Source organism: Cyphellophora europaea (assembly GCF_000365145.1).
Source record: "Cyphellophora europaea CBS 101466 unplaced genomic scaffold supercont1.8, whole genome shotgun sequence".
Taxonomy (NCBI): domain Eukaryota; kingdom Fungi; phylum Ascomycota; class Eurotiomycetes; order Chaetothyriales; family Cyphellophoraceae; genus Cyphellophora; species Cyphellophora europaea.
The window spans coordinates 187524-203269 of NW_008481814.1; the positions used below are offsets into that span (position 1 = coordinate 187524).

The 15746-nt window shown below is 54.1% G+C and overlaps 7 protein-coding genes across 7 annotated transcripts; 3 read left to right on the forward strand and 4 right to left on the reverse strand.

Annotated features, from left to right (window-relative positions):
- Positions 1-734: 734 nt before the first annotated feature.
- HMPREF1541_07865 (uncharacterized protein) lies at positions 735-1160 on the forward strand (the record flags this gene model as incomplete). The annotated part of the gene is made up of 1 exon (XM_008722188.1): positions 735-1160. The coding sequence occupies one exon, from the start codon at positions 735-737 to the stop codon at positions 1158-1160; it is 426 nt and encodes a 141-aa protein (XP_008720410.1).
- A 623-nt stretch (positions 1161-1783) lies between these two features.
- On the reverse strand, positions 1784-3133 carry HMPREF1541_07866 (uncharacterized protein; the record flags this gene model as incomplete). The annotated part of the gene is made up of 4 exons (XM_008722189.1): positions 1784-2106; positions 2220-2427; positions 2485-2860; positions 2967-3133. The coding sequence occupies 4 exons, from the start codon at positions 3131-3133 to the stop codon at positions 1784-1786; spliced, it is 1074 nt and encodes a 357-aa protein (XP_008720411.1).
- An 890-nt stretch (positions 3134-4023) lies between these two features.
- HMPREF1541_07867 (myosin-1) lies at positions 4024-7891 on the reverse strand (the record flags this gene model as incomplete). The annotated part of the gene is made up of 3 exons (XM_008722190.1): positions 4024-4463; positions 4512-7842; positions 7889-7891. The coding sequence occupies 3 exons, from the start codon at positions 7889-7891 to the stop codon at positions 4024-4026; spliced, it is 3774 nt and encodes a 1257-aa protein (XP_008720412.1).
- Positions 7892-8294: 403 nt separating this feature from the next.
- HMPREF1541_07868 (uncharacterized protein) lies at positions 8295-8998 on the reverse strand (the record flags this gene model as incomplete). Its single annotated transcript, XM_008722191.1, has 2 exons — positions 8295-8625; positions 8670-8998. The coding sequence occupies 2 exons, from the start codon at positions 8996-8998 to the stop codon at positions 8295-8297; spliced, it is 660 nt and encodes a 219-aa protein (XP_008720413.1).
- Positions 8999-9215: 217 nt separating this feature from the next.
- Positions 9216-10148, reverse strand: HMPREF1541_07869 (uncharacterized protein; the record flags this gene model as incomplete). Its single annotated transcript, XM_008722192.1, has 2 exons — positions 9216-10034; positions 10089-10148. The coding sequence occupies 2 exons, from the start codon at positions 10146-10148 to the stop codon at positions 9216-9218; spliced, it is 879 nt and encodes a 292-aa protein (XP_008720414.1).
- Positions 10149-10663: 515 nt separating this feature from the next.
- On the forward strand, positions 10664-13702 carry HMPREF1541_07870 (uncharacterized protein; the record flags this gene model as incomplete). Its single annotated transcript, XM_008722193.1, has 1 exon — positions 10664-13702. One exon carries the CDS (start codon positions 10664-10666, stop codon positions 13700-13702), a length of 3039 nt encoding a protein of 1012 aa, XP_008720415.1.
- A 317-nt stretch (positions 13703-14019) lies between these two features.
- On the forward strand, positions 14020-15378 carry HMPREF1541_07871 (uncharacterized protein; the record flags this gene model as incomplete). Its single annotated transcript, XM_008722194.1, has 4 exons — positions 14020-14185; positions 14286-14355; positions 14407-14699; positions 14789-15378. The coding sequence occupies 4 exons, from the start codon at positions 14020-14022 to the stop codon at positions 15376-15378; spliced, it is 1119 nt and encodes a 372-aa protein (XP_008720416.1).
- Positions 15379-15746: the final 368 nt, after the last annotated feature.

Genomic DNA, 15746 nt, shown 5'->3' on the forward strand with positions numbered 1-15746 from the left:
CTGGACTACCGAGCATTGTTTACCTGCCTCCTACTCCTGGCTCATGAACGAAAAATAAAAGAATCTAGACGCTTGATCAGATCAATTCCAACGATTTTGCTGCGTGGTGTTCGCGACGCTTGCTGCAGCGACCCTCAAATCAGCCTCATGTCGTCCTGCTGCCTCGGCCGCCTGAAAGAGGCAACCAACGCCTTCACAGTATCACCCCCCCACACAAAGCCGAGCATAGCCACACATGTCACCTATCGTGCCCATCCGTAAGCGGCAACATGTGAGGAGTGACGGCGTAGGCGTTGGACATGTCACTTCTTGCCAACAAGGCTGATCATGAACTGCTTCGCTGGTTCGATTTAAAACCACTTCCACATACTTTCGTATCTCTTGCTAAGTCCCTTGCACGCTGACTTCAGCAGCAGTCCTTGCAGACACAAGTGTCATCAACACAATACACCTCTCTATCCCTGAGCTTGTATTGAAGAGGATCTACACACTCCACTAAAGGCCCTGGTCTTTCGAACTTCGAAAAAGCAACTATGCACATCTCGACCGCCCTCACAAAGCTTCTGGCTCTTGGAGCAATTGCGACCTCAGCCTTTGCTTTACCAACACAACACAATGACACGACTGTGGGGAGCGATGTGACATCCAACTTGACGTGCGAGTCCGCCCCAAGCCCTCTTGCTTCCTCAACGGTTCCTGAGACAATGTCTGCTTCTCTTCAAGCCGCTGACACGATGTACTCACTCCCTCCCGACCACGACCTCGACTCCATCGCCTCAAACGCCCAACCCCTCCACAGCACCGACGCCACCACTCCCCTCCCCACCCCCTCTCAACCAGCACCCGCCGACGAAGACGACAACACACCTCTCCTCTCCCTGCTCCAACCCCGACAACCCTTCACCCCCCACCGCTACGCCCTAATCTGCCGCTCCACCTCCAGCCTCGGCCTCAAATACGACGACATCCCGCTCTCGCGCCGCTGCACCGCCAACCCCTACAAGTACCGCTGCGACTGGGACGGTAGCCCGGACATTGGCGATGGCGGGCGCACCGACGCCGAGTGTGATCGCAAGTGCGAGTGTCGCGATGTCAGCGCGGATCCGAAGCCGTTGTGCGTGGCGCTTGGGAAAGGGGGGTGGGGGGTTTGTGGCGTTTAGGTAGTGAGTGGGCTTTGAGCGAGGAGGGAGGTGTGGAAGGAGGGAGGGGTGATGAGCGTTGTGTATGGAGAACGGAGTGGGTGTTGGTAAGCATGTGCTTGAAGCAGCGAGGGTCAGGCTTGTAGCTGACGTTGTATGGTAGGGCAGAGCGGAGGGGACACGGCGCTTTTATGCTACAATCGTTGTTGGCTGTTGACCTTGGAATCCTGGCGTGAGTCAGAACGGGATGTTTGCATGGTCGAGCGCGGCGTATCAATGGGACGTGGGTCTGGGGCTGAAGTCTCTTGAGACGGTGGTAGTGCTGGAGCCGAATCTGATAGCATTAGATACTGATATCCATTGATGACTCCATTAGCCTCCACGGGGGTATGGCAGTAGTTAGCGAAACCACAATGGACCACAGTCAACACCAGGGCAAGTGTCCACCGAATTCCCAGTTCCATTGCAGGAGTCCACAGCTTCTTTGCGAAGACGAGCGCTAAAGTGATCCAAGGAGACTTGAGAGCAAATTGCAGAAGAGGAGGAGCCGCGATCTCATAAAATATACTTATTTGCATTCCATACGTACCCACACGCATCAATCAGACACAAAGGAAGACTCACCCACCTCCCACCCTTCCATCTCAAGCCCCAACCTTAGCCTCCTTCCCCGCCTTCGAGACCTCAAAGATCTGCGGCGCCTGACTAATGCCCTCGTCGGCGCCCATGAGCCCCAACTTGCGCAACCGCTCATTCTCCTCGGCCAGCATCTTCTGCTGACGACGCACGCGCTCGGGCACCACGAGCTCGCGCTCCCGCGTGATCTTCCAGTCCTTGAACATCTCGGGCGCGTGCTCGCCGCCGACCGCCGCCATGGTCTTGAGCTCGATCAGGCTGTAGTCGGCCGGGTTGGCGCGGGAGAAGACGAAGGGCGAGGTGAGGGAGACGGGGGGGTTGGTTATTATGCCTGTTGGGTGGAAGTGTGTGTTAGTTTTCTTTTCTGGCGTATGGGAGTGCAGTGCAGGGGGGTGGGGGGAAGGTGAGTTCATATTGTGAGAGGATCTAGAGCGCCACACTTACGAGCTAAGCGCCGCGCGTTCTTGCTCGCGGAGTGCAGCATCAATGGGTGCATGAGGATGACGTCGCCCTTCTTGCCGGTCATCTCGTGGAAGCTCTCGTCTGGGCACTGCCGGACGGTCTCGATGAAGAACTCGAGGGTGCCGCGGCCTTGGTCGGGGTCGGTGCTACGTGGGCTCATGCGAGGGGTGACGCCTTCAGGGTGGTCGTACTGTCCCTTTGTCAGCCGAGAGAGTCATGTTAGGTCTGCTGCACAGTGAAGACGTACAAGATGCTTCCCTATCCTGGCCGGGCCCTCGTCACAAATCCATGTTGCACCGCCGTTGCTCTCCACGTCGGACCAGCAAGGGATCACAAGCAGTGCCTGCTCGGGGCTGTCTAAGAAGTGGATGAAGAAGTCACCGTCAACGTGCCAGTTATCCAAATCCTTGGGCATGACTCGCTTGCCCTCGTACTCGGGCTTGCCAAGATTCACGATGAAGCCATCGGACCACTGGCGGCCGCCATCCGAGACGCGGTCCTCGCCGCCGCAAAGCTCGCAGATGGCAGACCAGGCAGCGGGCGCGACTTCGGCGACAGGAATGCGATGATGTTGTGGCATGTTGGTGCGCTCGGTATGCCACGTCGATACGTCGTTTGGATCCCTTGAGGCTGTCAGCGAAAGTGGTCCTGGTTTGATGGCTACAGGGAAGACGGAGGCAAGCATGGGCCAATGGGCCGTTGTTTAAGCATCCTGGGTAAGAGACATACATGCCTAGCCGGTTCCAAACGTTCTTAGTCCACATCTCGCCTTTCTCTGGGATGATGGCGCCGGGAATGCGCAGGAAGCCATGCTTCATAAAAGAGTCAACCTGCTCTTGGCTGAGCGTTTTGGGCTTCTGGTGTTCGAGGAGCTGAGAGATGGTAGGAGAGGCCATGGTGGCAGCGATTCCCAGTCTCTAGCCGTTCACGGTATGTCGTAGAGCGTCCGAGGATGAACAGCACGATGGCCGGTGGACGTTTGGAGTAGCAGGAACAGTGTCCGCTTCGGTCTTGTGAGAGAACGGACTGGGGTAGTCTGGGGATTAGTGGATATATACAGCAAGTAAATGCAAAAGGTCAGCAGTCAAAAGGCGCTCAACGCCTGCACACGTCCTCCTGCGCCTGGACGGTACATCCAACCACTCACCGTACTGGAAGCCCGGCTCAAAGAAGTGACAACGAGGAGCCGAATTCCGTCTTCAACTCAAAGCACTGTATTCAGCCAGTGGAAACGCATTCGCACCCAAAGAGCCCCGTTGATACCCCAAAGAACGAAGAACCCCCTCATCTTTGACCCGGTGGGAGTAGTGGTACGATTTCCAATTTAGCCGGAATAGCCAACGATGGCATATCGTTGGTTTTCACAACGAGCCGTGGGGTCGTCGGGTTTCTGTACATGACGCTCTCCATTGCTTACAGTCCCCACACCGCGGACGTACTCCGGAGGCGCGTCCTGTCTCCAATTCGACCAGTCTGATGGTGGTGGTAAATCCCCAGCGGGCTGCCCGTGGGGCGGAGGCAGTGGCGCGGCACGGCTATTATGAAGGGTGGGGTTTCGGCCAGGCATATGCTTCTAGAACGGGATGTCGGCCACGTACAACAGGATGAAAGGAGGCGACAATCAAGCAAGGACGCATCGCTTTCATTGATTGAATGGGTCGTTCTATCGTCTCGTTGCTGCCTGGTGGGGCCTTGGTATTCCCAAACCGCCACCACTGCCATCAACCGCCCTCGACTTTCTGGCCATCTACCTAACTGCCACAGACTCCGTAACTCGTGCTTGACATCACCAGTCATCGTCGTCGTTCTTCCGCTGTCCGCTCATCGCGCTCTGTCTCGCCCTCAGAGCTTCCGCCAAACCACCTGCTAGACTACCTCCTCCAATGCTGTTTGGCGTGCTCCTCCCGGAGTTCGCGCCCGATCCACCACTATTGGAGTTCATTGTCGCCATGCTTCCCAAACTGGCTTGACTGTCTCTAGCTGGTGCTGGCGGTGGCATTGGTTTTCTGCCACCCGCTACAGGCCTCTTTGCAGGCGGGGCAGGCGGTGTCGGTTTGGCTGCGGCGGCGGTAGAACCGTTCACGGCAACCGAGGGGACTGGACGCGCTGGCGCAGCAGGAGGCGGAGGTGGAGGCGGAGGTGCACGCGATTCTTGGATTTCTTCCACATACGCAGCAGGCGCCCAACCTTGGGCTTGCGTAGTCAGGTTCTTGCACAGCCACCAGCCTAAGGTTGTTAGTATTGGGTACAGCATGGAAAGGAACCGGAGCTTACCATTGTTTTCTTTTTGCACAATCTCAACGATCTGTCCCACAGAGATGGACAATTCGTTTGCGTTAGGCGTGTTGAAGTCGTACTTGACCTTGGCTTGTGGCTTGCCTGATGGAACCGGCGCAGGAGCCGCAGCTGGAGGTGGCGGAGGAGGTGGCGCACGATTTGCAGGCTCGTTGCGAATATGAGATGCGATCCCATTCGCAGCAGGGGTTGGTACGGGCCGAGGTTGAGCTGCTGCCGCCGCCGCTGGCGCCGCTGCTGGTCTAGCTGCTGGCGTGGGGCGAGGTGCTGGCTTGGGTCGATTCTTGGTTGGTGCACCTCCAGGGCCACCTGGGCGAAGCAGCTTTCCTGTTGTGATGGGCCGGGCCACTGCCTTACCGCGAGGTGTTGGCTTCGACTGAGACTGTGGAGACTCGCCCTGACCAACATGAATTGTTCCAGACTTGTACATGTCGTCCCGAGGCACCTGCGGATCCTTCATAACCTTGACCACGGTAGGCTTGCCAGGCTTTTTGTTGAATTCAATACCATCACCAATCTTGAGATTCATGCCACCAACAGCGACCGTCTTGAATTGCAAGAAAAACTCGGTCTTGAAAGGACAGTTGATCAGGGGATCGGCTTCCTGGGGAGATCCAACACCAAGAGAGAACCAATCATCTCGCAGTGTAGAGCATCCAATGTATTTCACTGCGCCAACTGGGATGGTTCTCTCAGCGGATATTTGCAGTTGGTTGTTGACGAAGGCTTGATTGACAATGTAGACAGACTTCTGGGTCAAGACCAAGATTCGAGGCATCGGCTTCGAGGATCGACCAAATTTAGAGACTAGCAATTCGCAACGTGCGGAAAAGACGACCCGTTCCTGGGAGCCTAGATTGATGGCATTCCTTAGTGTTTGGCCAGCACCACCAGGCATGTTGAGACCCAGATAGTCACCAAAGAACCGTCGAGAACCAAGCAAGCTGTACCTCCGACGTTCTTTTCGGCCCTGCAGTAGTCGGTGGCCCTGATCTCTGAACTCGATTTCCTTGACCCCGGATTTTGACTTGCGCCAGAAGCGCTGAATACGCGTCGCTGCCTCGGCGCGATATCTGAGATAATTTCTCCAAGCACGCTGGATCCTGACTGCCATATTATGCCAGTAACGGTCTCGCATATGCTCGAGGCCAAAGAGAGTTTCGGGAGTCTTGATGAAGGCCTTGGTTACGCCCATCTGCCACTCCTCCTTTGGAATGCTCGTATCCTCAAAGACAATCCTGGATGCTGTCTTGACGTCGCCAGTGTATGTGTACTCGCCAGCATACGACAATCTGGGAGACAGTAGCGCAAACCGCTCCACAAACTTGTCGAAAGTCTGACGGTAGGCAAATCCGGCTCTCCGAATGCGGACGTTCTCCTGCAGACCAAGGTATTTGATTTGATGCATGACATTTTCGTTGTTGTACTCCCGCGGGGACTTGTTCTCGTTCGGCTTGATCGTCCGAATATAGGATGGCTGTGCTTGCATGAGAGTATCTACCAGCTCATTCGCAGAGACTTTAATCTTGTCACCTGCGGTAGGAGGCCGCCTCTTGTCGTCCTGGTTGACTTGATTGGGGAAGAGCTCGTGGACGAATGGGTTGCCGCTCTCTCCGATCAGATTCAGAAGATCTTTCGCCAGCTGGTCTTTGTTCTTGTCGGTCATACCAGGCACGGCATAGTGCACATCACCAGCGTAGTGCTTGATGATGAACTGACCTTGACGATTTTCAAAGTGTTGGTTTTGCGATAGGAAGTTCAGTCGTCCGACAAATGTCTGGTCCGCAGCTCCTGAATCAGCGTGTGCAGTCGCGCAAGCATCGTTAAGCGCGGCAAAGACACCAGGTGGCTTTTTGTCTTCGATCAGTGAACATACAACCTTGTTGTCAAAGTACTTGATTGGCGTCCACTGGATCTGTTCGCGCGCATACTCCTCCTGTTCCGTTCTCAGCGTCAGTTGAATGAAAATTTGCTGAAGTTTCTCATTGACATAATTGATGCAAAGCTGTTCGAAGGAGTTTCGCTCGAAGATCTCGAAGCCGTAAATATCAAGAATACCGATCGTGTTCTTCACGGCACCCTGTGCTTGTAGCGACTTGTTCGTGCGCGCGACGATCCAGTCGAACAGGTGAAAGTAGAGTGCCATAGATAGAGCATCCCTTACTGCCGCAGCTTGAACCGGGTTCAGGGGAGATTCGTATATCGAACCACGTCTGCCACCTCCACGAGCAGTCTCGACAATCCTGATGGTCAGCGCCTTGTTGACATGTGCTGAATCTACCTCCATCAGGTAGGCGACAAAGTCTACCACTGACTGGTCGGCGATATCGACGCCACCTTGATCGTTTTCGCGAAAGGTGACATTTCCAAGCCAAAGAATAGCGGCCAATACACGAAAGATGTTGTCCGTTTCCGCCTTCGACAGTCCAATAATTTTCATCGCCTGTAAAGTCTCCGCGAAATCGGAAGTGTCGTCGATCCCGTCAACATCGTAACATTTCGATCGGCTTGTGTAGAGGTAGGATTGCGGAGTTTGAACACCAAAGGTATCGCGGTATTCTTTCGACGCAGCTTTCGTGAACTGGTAGAAGATGTGAAAGTTCCGCTCATTTTGTGTCTGGCCAACCACTCTCGTCTTTTCTAGTAGGTAGTTCGTGATCTTCGCACCGACTGGCTCACCCTGTTCGTTAAACTCTAGCTCGAGATACTTGCCAAATCGTGACGAGTTGTTGTTTCGGAGAGTCTTCGCGTTACCGAAGGATTCGAGGAGAGGGTTCGTGGCCAGAACCATGTCTTTCGTCCGTTGGATCCTTGAATCGGTGCCTCCTGATACGCTGGCAATGTACTGCATGAGCCGCTTTGCCGCCTCTGTCTTTCCTGCTCCTGACTCTCCAGAGATGATGACACACTGGTTGTCTTTGTACGCTTTCATGTTGTAATATGACGACTCAGCCACCGCGAAGACGTGTGGCGGGACTTCTAGTCTGTTGCGCCCTCTGTATGAGTCGAGTACCTCATCTGTGTAGATACCCAAGTCCCGGAACGGGTTGACCGAGACCAACACGTGGCCAATATAAGTGTAGATTTCGCCATGTTCAAATCGCTTTTTCAGGTTGTCGTTGATCGCTTCGTTGGAGACCTTACTGAGAAGTGTGAGATCTGAAACGCCCACTTCCTTCTTCTTGGTGATCTCAAAAGCGGCCTTTTTGATCTGGGGTTGGCCGCTTCCACCGGCATCGTTGGATTTGCCCCCGCCGAAAAGGGAGGACTTTGGTACGCGGGACTTGCCCTCGCGGCGCTTCGTTTGACCCTACGCCGTGTCAACAGTGTTGCAGACCGAGAGCCGCGGGGCTTACCATGATGATGCGCCGGCTGTGCTAGGTCATGAATTGGGACAGAAAGAACGCTGGACAGCCTCAAAGGGCTTTTGGTGGGTATCGACCAAATGAGATGTATGAGAAAGAGGGAGAGAATCTGAGAGCGCTCACGTTTCGCAGCCCAACCTGGAGAGATCAAGGCTGAGGCGGTGGTTCGGTGGTTAGATCGCAGCCTTATGACAGCATCGGCCAAGATTCGCCGGAATGGCGCGGTGGAAGCGAGCACAGCCACGGCAGACGACGCGCAAGCCAATTGTATCTGATTGAGTGAATTCACTGTCGCCTTAATGGGACGCGTGTAGCAGAAAATAGTGATACCACGGTGGCTAATGTCTACTAGAGTTTTTTGAGGTCTGCAGGATCGCCCATCATTGTCAGCCGTCTATTACATCGCGAGGTATTCGTCCTCCCAGAAGTCGATCACATCTCGGGCTGTGCTAGGATCCAAGAAGTCATGAATAAGTGCCCGCCCCTCTGCTGTTCGGGTGCCCGTCTCCAGCTCCTTAACAGATGTGAAGATACTGTTGAGGCTAGCTGCATCCTGCTGCCAGAGCTTTTTGGCAGGAGCCGACGCCGTGGCGTGAGCTATCAGCGCTGTGGGTGATCTCTCTGGTGGCAGCGTTGTCGAGCTGTTCGAAAGCTGTCGGCGCACCGCTGCCTCCCCTTCTGCGACGCAATCTACTACCAGCACAGGCAGCGGCCGATATTCGAGGAGTCTAGTGGAATTAATGTGCGAACTGGGGAAGCGCAGTGTGCTTACAGCATCTGCACCTCCAACAAGCATCGTAGACGGTCCCTAGGATCGCTGCCAGACGCTCCAGTCGAGACAAGCACAACCACGTTGACATTGGCCTGTGTTTCCGGAAAGTAGTCCTTCATCTTAGAACTTGCCAGGTTTGTTGCGAGGTCTGAATCTTCGAGTATTACTCCGCCGACCGTGACCACAGTGGCTGAGACTTGAACTTCGAAGCTCAGACGATCAGTCCTCTGCGATGTCGATGTGTTCTTATTCGGAGAGCTGGTTCCTGCTGGGTCATTGGGCCGAGTAGACTTCCAGATTGGACGAGGACGGACAACAGATGGCTCCATGATGAATTGTTGAATGCATTTGCATTCAGAAGTTGGGTATCTTTTGTATCTACAAGTTGAGATGAGGTGGTGATACAGTTCGCCAAGTGCAGGCGAGTCCCGAGTGAGGCTGATCTGAGGCAAGAGTCCCGCAAGGGACTTTTCAAGTCTCCAGCATCGCACATGAAGCTTCTCGCCAGGACTTGGAAACGTTAGGGAACGTCTGTCAATCGTTGCTTCAGCTGTTCTCTCGTGGTTTTGTCTCAGAAGCCTGCTGTTGGGCAAGTTCGGCTTCGCGCTCACGCTGCTTCTTCTTCTCTTCGAGATCCTTGTCTGCCTTGGCCAGAATCTTTTCTGCTGGGCCTGGTGAGTTGGTCTCCAGAGCATCTCTCGCCTCCTTGTCCTCCGTCATATCTCGGCCGATAAAGGCCGCTATCCGAGTCATCCATCCTTTCGTGACCTCCTCGTTCTCTTCTCTTGGTTCATATACTTCCTTCGGCAGAATACGCTTGGTGCCGTCCAGATTGTGCTTAGCACGTAAGCGGAGGACCTCACGTTCCAGTTCCACCAGAGCAGTCCGCGCTGCAGCTTCCGATTCCTCGAGGTCGCTGAGACGATCTGCCACATCATCACGGCGTGCAGCATCTTTTCTTCGCGATCGCCATGACTCAAAGAATATGAGTGCGGCTGCCACGCCAAACAGGAAAGTTTCGCTGATAAAGTTGGCGCCTGATTCAATGGCCTTGGCTTCTGACAATGGTCTGATCCTAGGCTCCTGCTTCTTGGGCTTCGGAGGCTCTGCCGAGTCCTTTGCGGATTTAGAAGCCGCTGCCTCATCAGCTTTGGTCTGTGCTTCTGTTTTCACTGTAGGGATCTCGTGTTTATGTCTCTTGGCTGTTTCCCGAGCCGCTTCACGTTGTGATTGTCTTTCAATTGCTGCAGCATCTTGAAGAAGGCCTATTCGCCATCTCATATCTATCCGATGGAGGCGCTGTGCGAAAGCTATGCATGTTCCTCGGAAACCCGGATGTTCGCGAGCCTGTTGCTTGATAAAATTCTGCTATCGGTCAGCCACTTACCGAAAGATTCTGAATGCGACAGTGCAGCTCACGGCTATTGGTTTGGATAGTGTGCGTATCGCGAGCGAGGTAAACTTGAGAGCAAGTGACATGGCTTAGGCAGGATGGGTCAGAAGAGTCGTTGGACGATGCAAATATGGAGCCGCGAGCATGTGTTGACTGGCACTGTGAATCTCATCATCTAGCATTCCGCCATGAGGACTGAGGCGAAAGCCGTAGCAATGTCACAGGTTGGACAGCAATTAAAATCATTGTCGGGCTACTCGTCGTATCCAAGGCCGAACGCAAGGCTGACGGGGGGGCATCAGGAATTCCAACGGGGCTGCACTAGACCGAGAGTAGAGAAATAATAACATGGTGTTTCTTCCTGCCGATCGGGTCATGCGACTCCCCACAACTACCTATGATTGTACCTTCCATCTGCATCTTGATGTTTTCCAAAGACTTGACAACAACGATTTGACGTTTGACTGTATCACCGCTCACTCGCAGGCCGCATTTTCAATTTCTAGCGCCATGCAACTTTGTTATTGCTAATCTCATCCGTCCTGTTTATATGCACTTGTCTGCATAGCAACCGCATCCCCGGTTCACCCTCACGGCCGAAATGGAGGTCCTCTCGCCTCGATCTTCCAATGTTCCCTCCAAGTCTCGCACTGGTACTATGAAGAAGTCGTCCCGACCCAAAGAGGAGAAGCCCCCTGCCAAACCAACGAATCCCGATCGCATTGACGACAAATGGCGACCACCTACTACCATCACCGAGCCTGGCAAAGAGCCGGAGACCTTCATTGTGGGAAAGAAACTGGGCAAGGGTGGGTTCGCTGTCTGTTTCGAAGGAGAATCGTTACGCAGCAAGAAGATTTACGCACTGAAGGTTGTCAAAGCCAAGGTTGAGCAGAGGAAGATGATGGAGAAGTTCCGCACCGAGCTACAAATACATGCTAAGATGAACCACCCGAACATTGTTGGCTTCCTCCGGGCCTTCACATCAGACAACCACACGTACGTCGTGCTGGAATTATGCTCCAATGGCAACCTGACGGAGATGGTGCGCGCTCGGTCGTGTTTGAGCTTGCCTGAGGTGAGGAGATTCATGATTCAAATCTGTGGTGGTGTAAGATACATGCACAAAAGATCAGTCATTCATCGCGACCTCAAAATGGGCAACATTTTCCTGGACGAACGGATGAATATCAAGATTGGCGACTTTGGTCTGGCAGCGGTGATGGCTGACGATCAGGACCGGAGGACAACACTATGTGGAACACCCAACTACATTGCTCCTGAGATATTGAGCAAATCTGGTACCCGAGGACACGACAACAAAGTCGACACCTGGGCCATTGGCGTCATTACCTACGCAATGCTGGTCGGGACACCTCCATTTCAGTCCAAGACCCAGCAGGAAATCTACACCAAGCTCAGATCTCTCGAGTACGAATGGAAAATCGACTGCAAAAATTACATTCCACAACAAGCCAAGGATTTCGTTGCCTCGTGCCTCAACCTCAACTCTGCCGACAGACCTGAGATGGACACACTGGTGGAGCACGAGTTCTTCACAATGGGTACCATAGCGGACACCCTCGATTCCACTTGCCTGAGCACGAAGCCTGAGTGGCTCCTGAATGCCGATCCTAGGGGTGACAGGGTCAAGTCTGGATATGGTATCACTCATTCCAATATGTGTAGGATCTCGGGCGTTGGGCGGAAAGCAGATGGCACGCCTCGACCGGGAGTGGGTGAGAAACACTGGATGTCAGCTCTGATCGAGATCGAAGCAGAGAACCAGTCGGGTTCTGCGCCAACAATTCCTCTACCCGAAGGCATCCTGTACAGCGCCATCACTGAAGAGCAAGCCGAAGAAGCTCGACAACAGCAGCGATCAGGCTTGCCGACGCGCATAAAGGTACGTAAACCAGTATCGGACGAGCTTGAACGAATTCCCGAAGAACAGTCCGGAATGAGCAAAGCATCTGGTACGCTTCCCGGGCGTTCCTCCAGAACTGTACCAAGCTTTGCAGCTACACAGCGACAGCAATCAGTTCCGCATCGCAATCGGGTCGCTCAAATCATCGAGCCTGTGGCCAAAACCATCGATCAAGACCCCGCTGTGACCGCAACAGAAGGTCTTCTCAGAGCTCGACCAGTGCGCGCTGCTAGTGCCAGATCAACACGCAGCACAACACAAAGCAGCTTGACCCAGGAGTCCAAGCCTCTACCGAAATCGAGCACTTTACCTAATTCACTAGATTCGGCAGCAGAAACCCATCGCATGGAACGACCCGCGTCCCGGGCAGCTACACTAGGAAGACAGGACCGCACGGGCTCTCACACAACACGCAGCCTGAAGCTCGCAGCAATCGGCGACAATGCGACCACCAGACCCAGTTCAGTAGCCTCGAAGCATTCCAGTGATGTTTCTACAAGGTCATTGAAACCGGTCTCAAGTGATAACATAGTGCCCAGGTCTGACTCCGCATCACGGCTTACCGATAAGCCAAGCACGACGCCACCTTCAGCAACGAGCAAGAAAGCCGCTTTGATATCGCCATCAGATCCATATACCTATGTCACTGACACGGCGAACAACGTGGTAATAGCAGTGTTGCAAGATCTTCACGACATTCTCAATCCGCGCTCCAGTAAGGACATGACTGGCAGATCTAGCAGTCGTCGCATGAAGGCTCGCATTCCCTATCCAAGGGTTGACAAATGGGTGGATTATTCTGGCAGACATGGCATGGCATATCTGCTCACGGATGGTACCATGGGCATGATTAAGAAGCAGGTGGATGCATCTGAGGCAGGCGGATGCGTTGTGGTGCGCAACGCCAAGGTCCACGCGGTCAATAGAGCCCGAGGAACGACGTCGCAGGTAGTTCCACAAGGCAAGCGAGCCCGTGCGGTTGAGTTTTATGCTCAGAGCTTCAACGACATGGTGCGACTGGATGTGCCACCCCGGAAATTTCTCCTCGATGCGCAGAAGCATTCATCTCAAGCCGAAGCGATCGTTGAGGCCCAGGCAGGCTTGATGGGAAGCGAACTGGAGCGTTTCAAAGAGGTTGGGCTTCTCGATAAGCTAGGGAAATACATGAACAAGAAAGACATGGATGAGGCCATGGAGTCGGAGGAGGAGGACGAATTTTCCAACAAGAGCAGCCAGCACTTCATCCACTTCTACCAGCGACTCGGCAATGTGACGGTGTGGCGGTTTGCTGACGGTGGCATGCAGTTCAACTTCCCGGACCATACCAAGCTCGTCATCTACAAAGACACGAGCACACGAACTCCTGACTACTGTGTCGACATGATCTATCTCGAGCCAGGCGATGCCACAGATGTAGCGAAGTACGGTCGTCTGACCCGAGATGCGCTTGAACGACGAGACCAGATGACGCTAAGTCTGTCTGATATCATGTCGGATGCTCTGCGTAATAACGAGTCGGATGTTGTCAGCACCAACGAGATTCGCGAGAAGCTCCAGTGGATTCGAGCCGTTCTGTCAATCTGGATTCGTGAAGGTGGTGTCGGCTTCATGGGCGAAGAAAAGCTCGGATGGAGTGGCCTGCAAGAGAAGCGTGATGAAAAGAAAGGCTACATGCAATGGGTAACGGTGGGAAAGCTTGGTGGTGATGTTTGAGGATTGCAGTACGATATCGATTACCATTTTCTGACAGACACTTTATGGCAAGGCGTTGGTGGAGATTCAGGCTTGTATGATATGACTTATGAAGCATAGCCGAGCAGGCGGAGCAGCGAGTACAGCACAAGAATCACATTATTCATCACCGGAGAGGGTTGTCTCGCTGACTCGTCTATCAATGAATCGGATTCTCCAACTGCCACTAGGCACGACGTCCTCATGTTAGTCGATCCGAACGCGATCTCGACCAGACTTCGACACTGGAGCTTTAGACTTATAAATTCATCCCACGATTGTGTTCCTCTCGCGCGACAATGGGAGGCGGTCCAGATAAGGAAGACCTCCTCGTTACTGTGCCATTACCTCGGTCGGCCTTCAATCTCGCAAAGCTCCAAAAACGCTACCCAGACTTCAAAGTGACGTTCATCCAGATCAATAGAGATGATCTGAGCGACGAGCAGCGTAAATCAGAGTTGAAAGGTATGATCATAGCCCAGGTGGAAGTGCAGGACTCGCAATCCCCACACCCTGCCATTCTTGCCATTGCCCATGATGTGCAGCACCGCTGATTGGTCATCAGCGCTCTACAAGAAGGCAACCATTCTTCTCACACTCCATCTCCTGCCTGATGATCCGGGCGATATCCCCAAGTATGCGCCACTTAGGTCCCATTTAGCGCTGTCATACTTACCGTGGCCTAGCCTCAAATTGATTCATCTCCTCTCAGCTGGTGTTGATCATGTCGTGTCCAGCCCCATATTCACCTCAACCACCATTCCCCTTACGACCTCATCCGGCATCCATGGACCACCTATCGCCGAATGGGTCCTCGCCTCTGTGCTGGGCCTCAGCCGGCACTCCTTCACCATGCATAAGTGGCAGCGCGATCATCACTGGGGCGGCACATCGGAACTACCAGGTGGTATGGGCAGTATGAGCGATTGGCTGGGCAAGACCGTTGGTATCGCCGGCTATGGGAGTATTGGCCGCCAGAGTAAGTCTGCTTCAAGCTTAGTTTTCTGGTTCCACGAGACCTGCTCCTCCCTTCCTCTCGATCTTCTGACAATGCTGACCACCTTTCAGTCGCCCGCGTCTTCACTGCACTGGGCTGCCGCATCCACGCCTACACTGCTTCACCACGCAATACCCCCGAGGCGCGGCGTGACACCGGCTACCTGCTGCCCGGCGTTGGCGATCCCGAGGGCACTCTCCCCGCTGCCTGGTACAGCGGCACGACCCCCGAATCGCTGCACACATTCCTGCGCTCCGGCCTGAGCCTGCTCATCATCGCCCTTCCGCTCACGCCCGCCACCACGGGCCTCTTCGGCGCCGAGGAGTTCCAGATCCTGCATGACGCCGCGCCAGGCGGGGGCAAGGCGGCGAAGACTATCCTGGTGAATATCGCGAGGGGGAAGATCGTGGACACGGAGGCCATGTTGATGGCCTTGGATGGGGGAATGCTCAGGGGCGCGGCACTAGATGTGACGGAGCCAGAGCCGCTGCCAGAGGGCAGTGAGTTGTGGGATCGGGAAGATGTGGTGGTGACACCGCACATGAGTGCACTGGGAGTCGAGTATATGGTCAGGGCGTTTGATGTCTTTGTCTCGAATATAGACCGCCTGGAGAAGGGGGAGCGGCTTGTCAATGAGGTGAAGAGGGGGAGGGGCTACTGATTGCCTTGTGCTGATGCTGATTTGAGCCATGGAGGAAGATCTATCCAGGCAGTGACACTGCTGTCGAGTCATTGAGTTGTTGGTGCACGGCTGCCGAGTTTCCAACACTACTACAATCTGTGCTAGAGAATGTGGCTCAGTACCTTCACCATTGCGTAGCTCAGGATACTTGCGAGTAGATCTATATATTCTTGTCTGATGTGCCCACCGCTAAAGTCTGTCTCCGCCGTTCTCCACACTTCTACACATACCGGCAATTTGATTAGATGGTCACGGTGTCTGAGAGCTAAGCCCAGTTCAGGGCCGAAGTCCAATGAGCAGACCCTCCTGGTGTGCCTCGATCTGATAAGTTTCGATCTGATAAGATA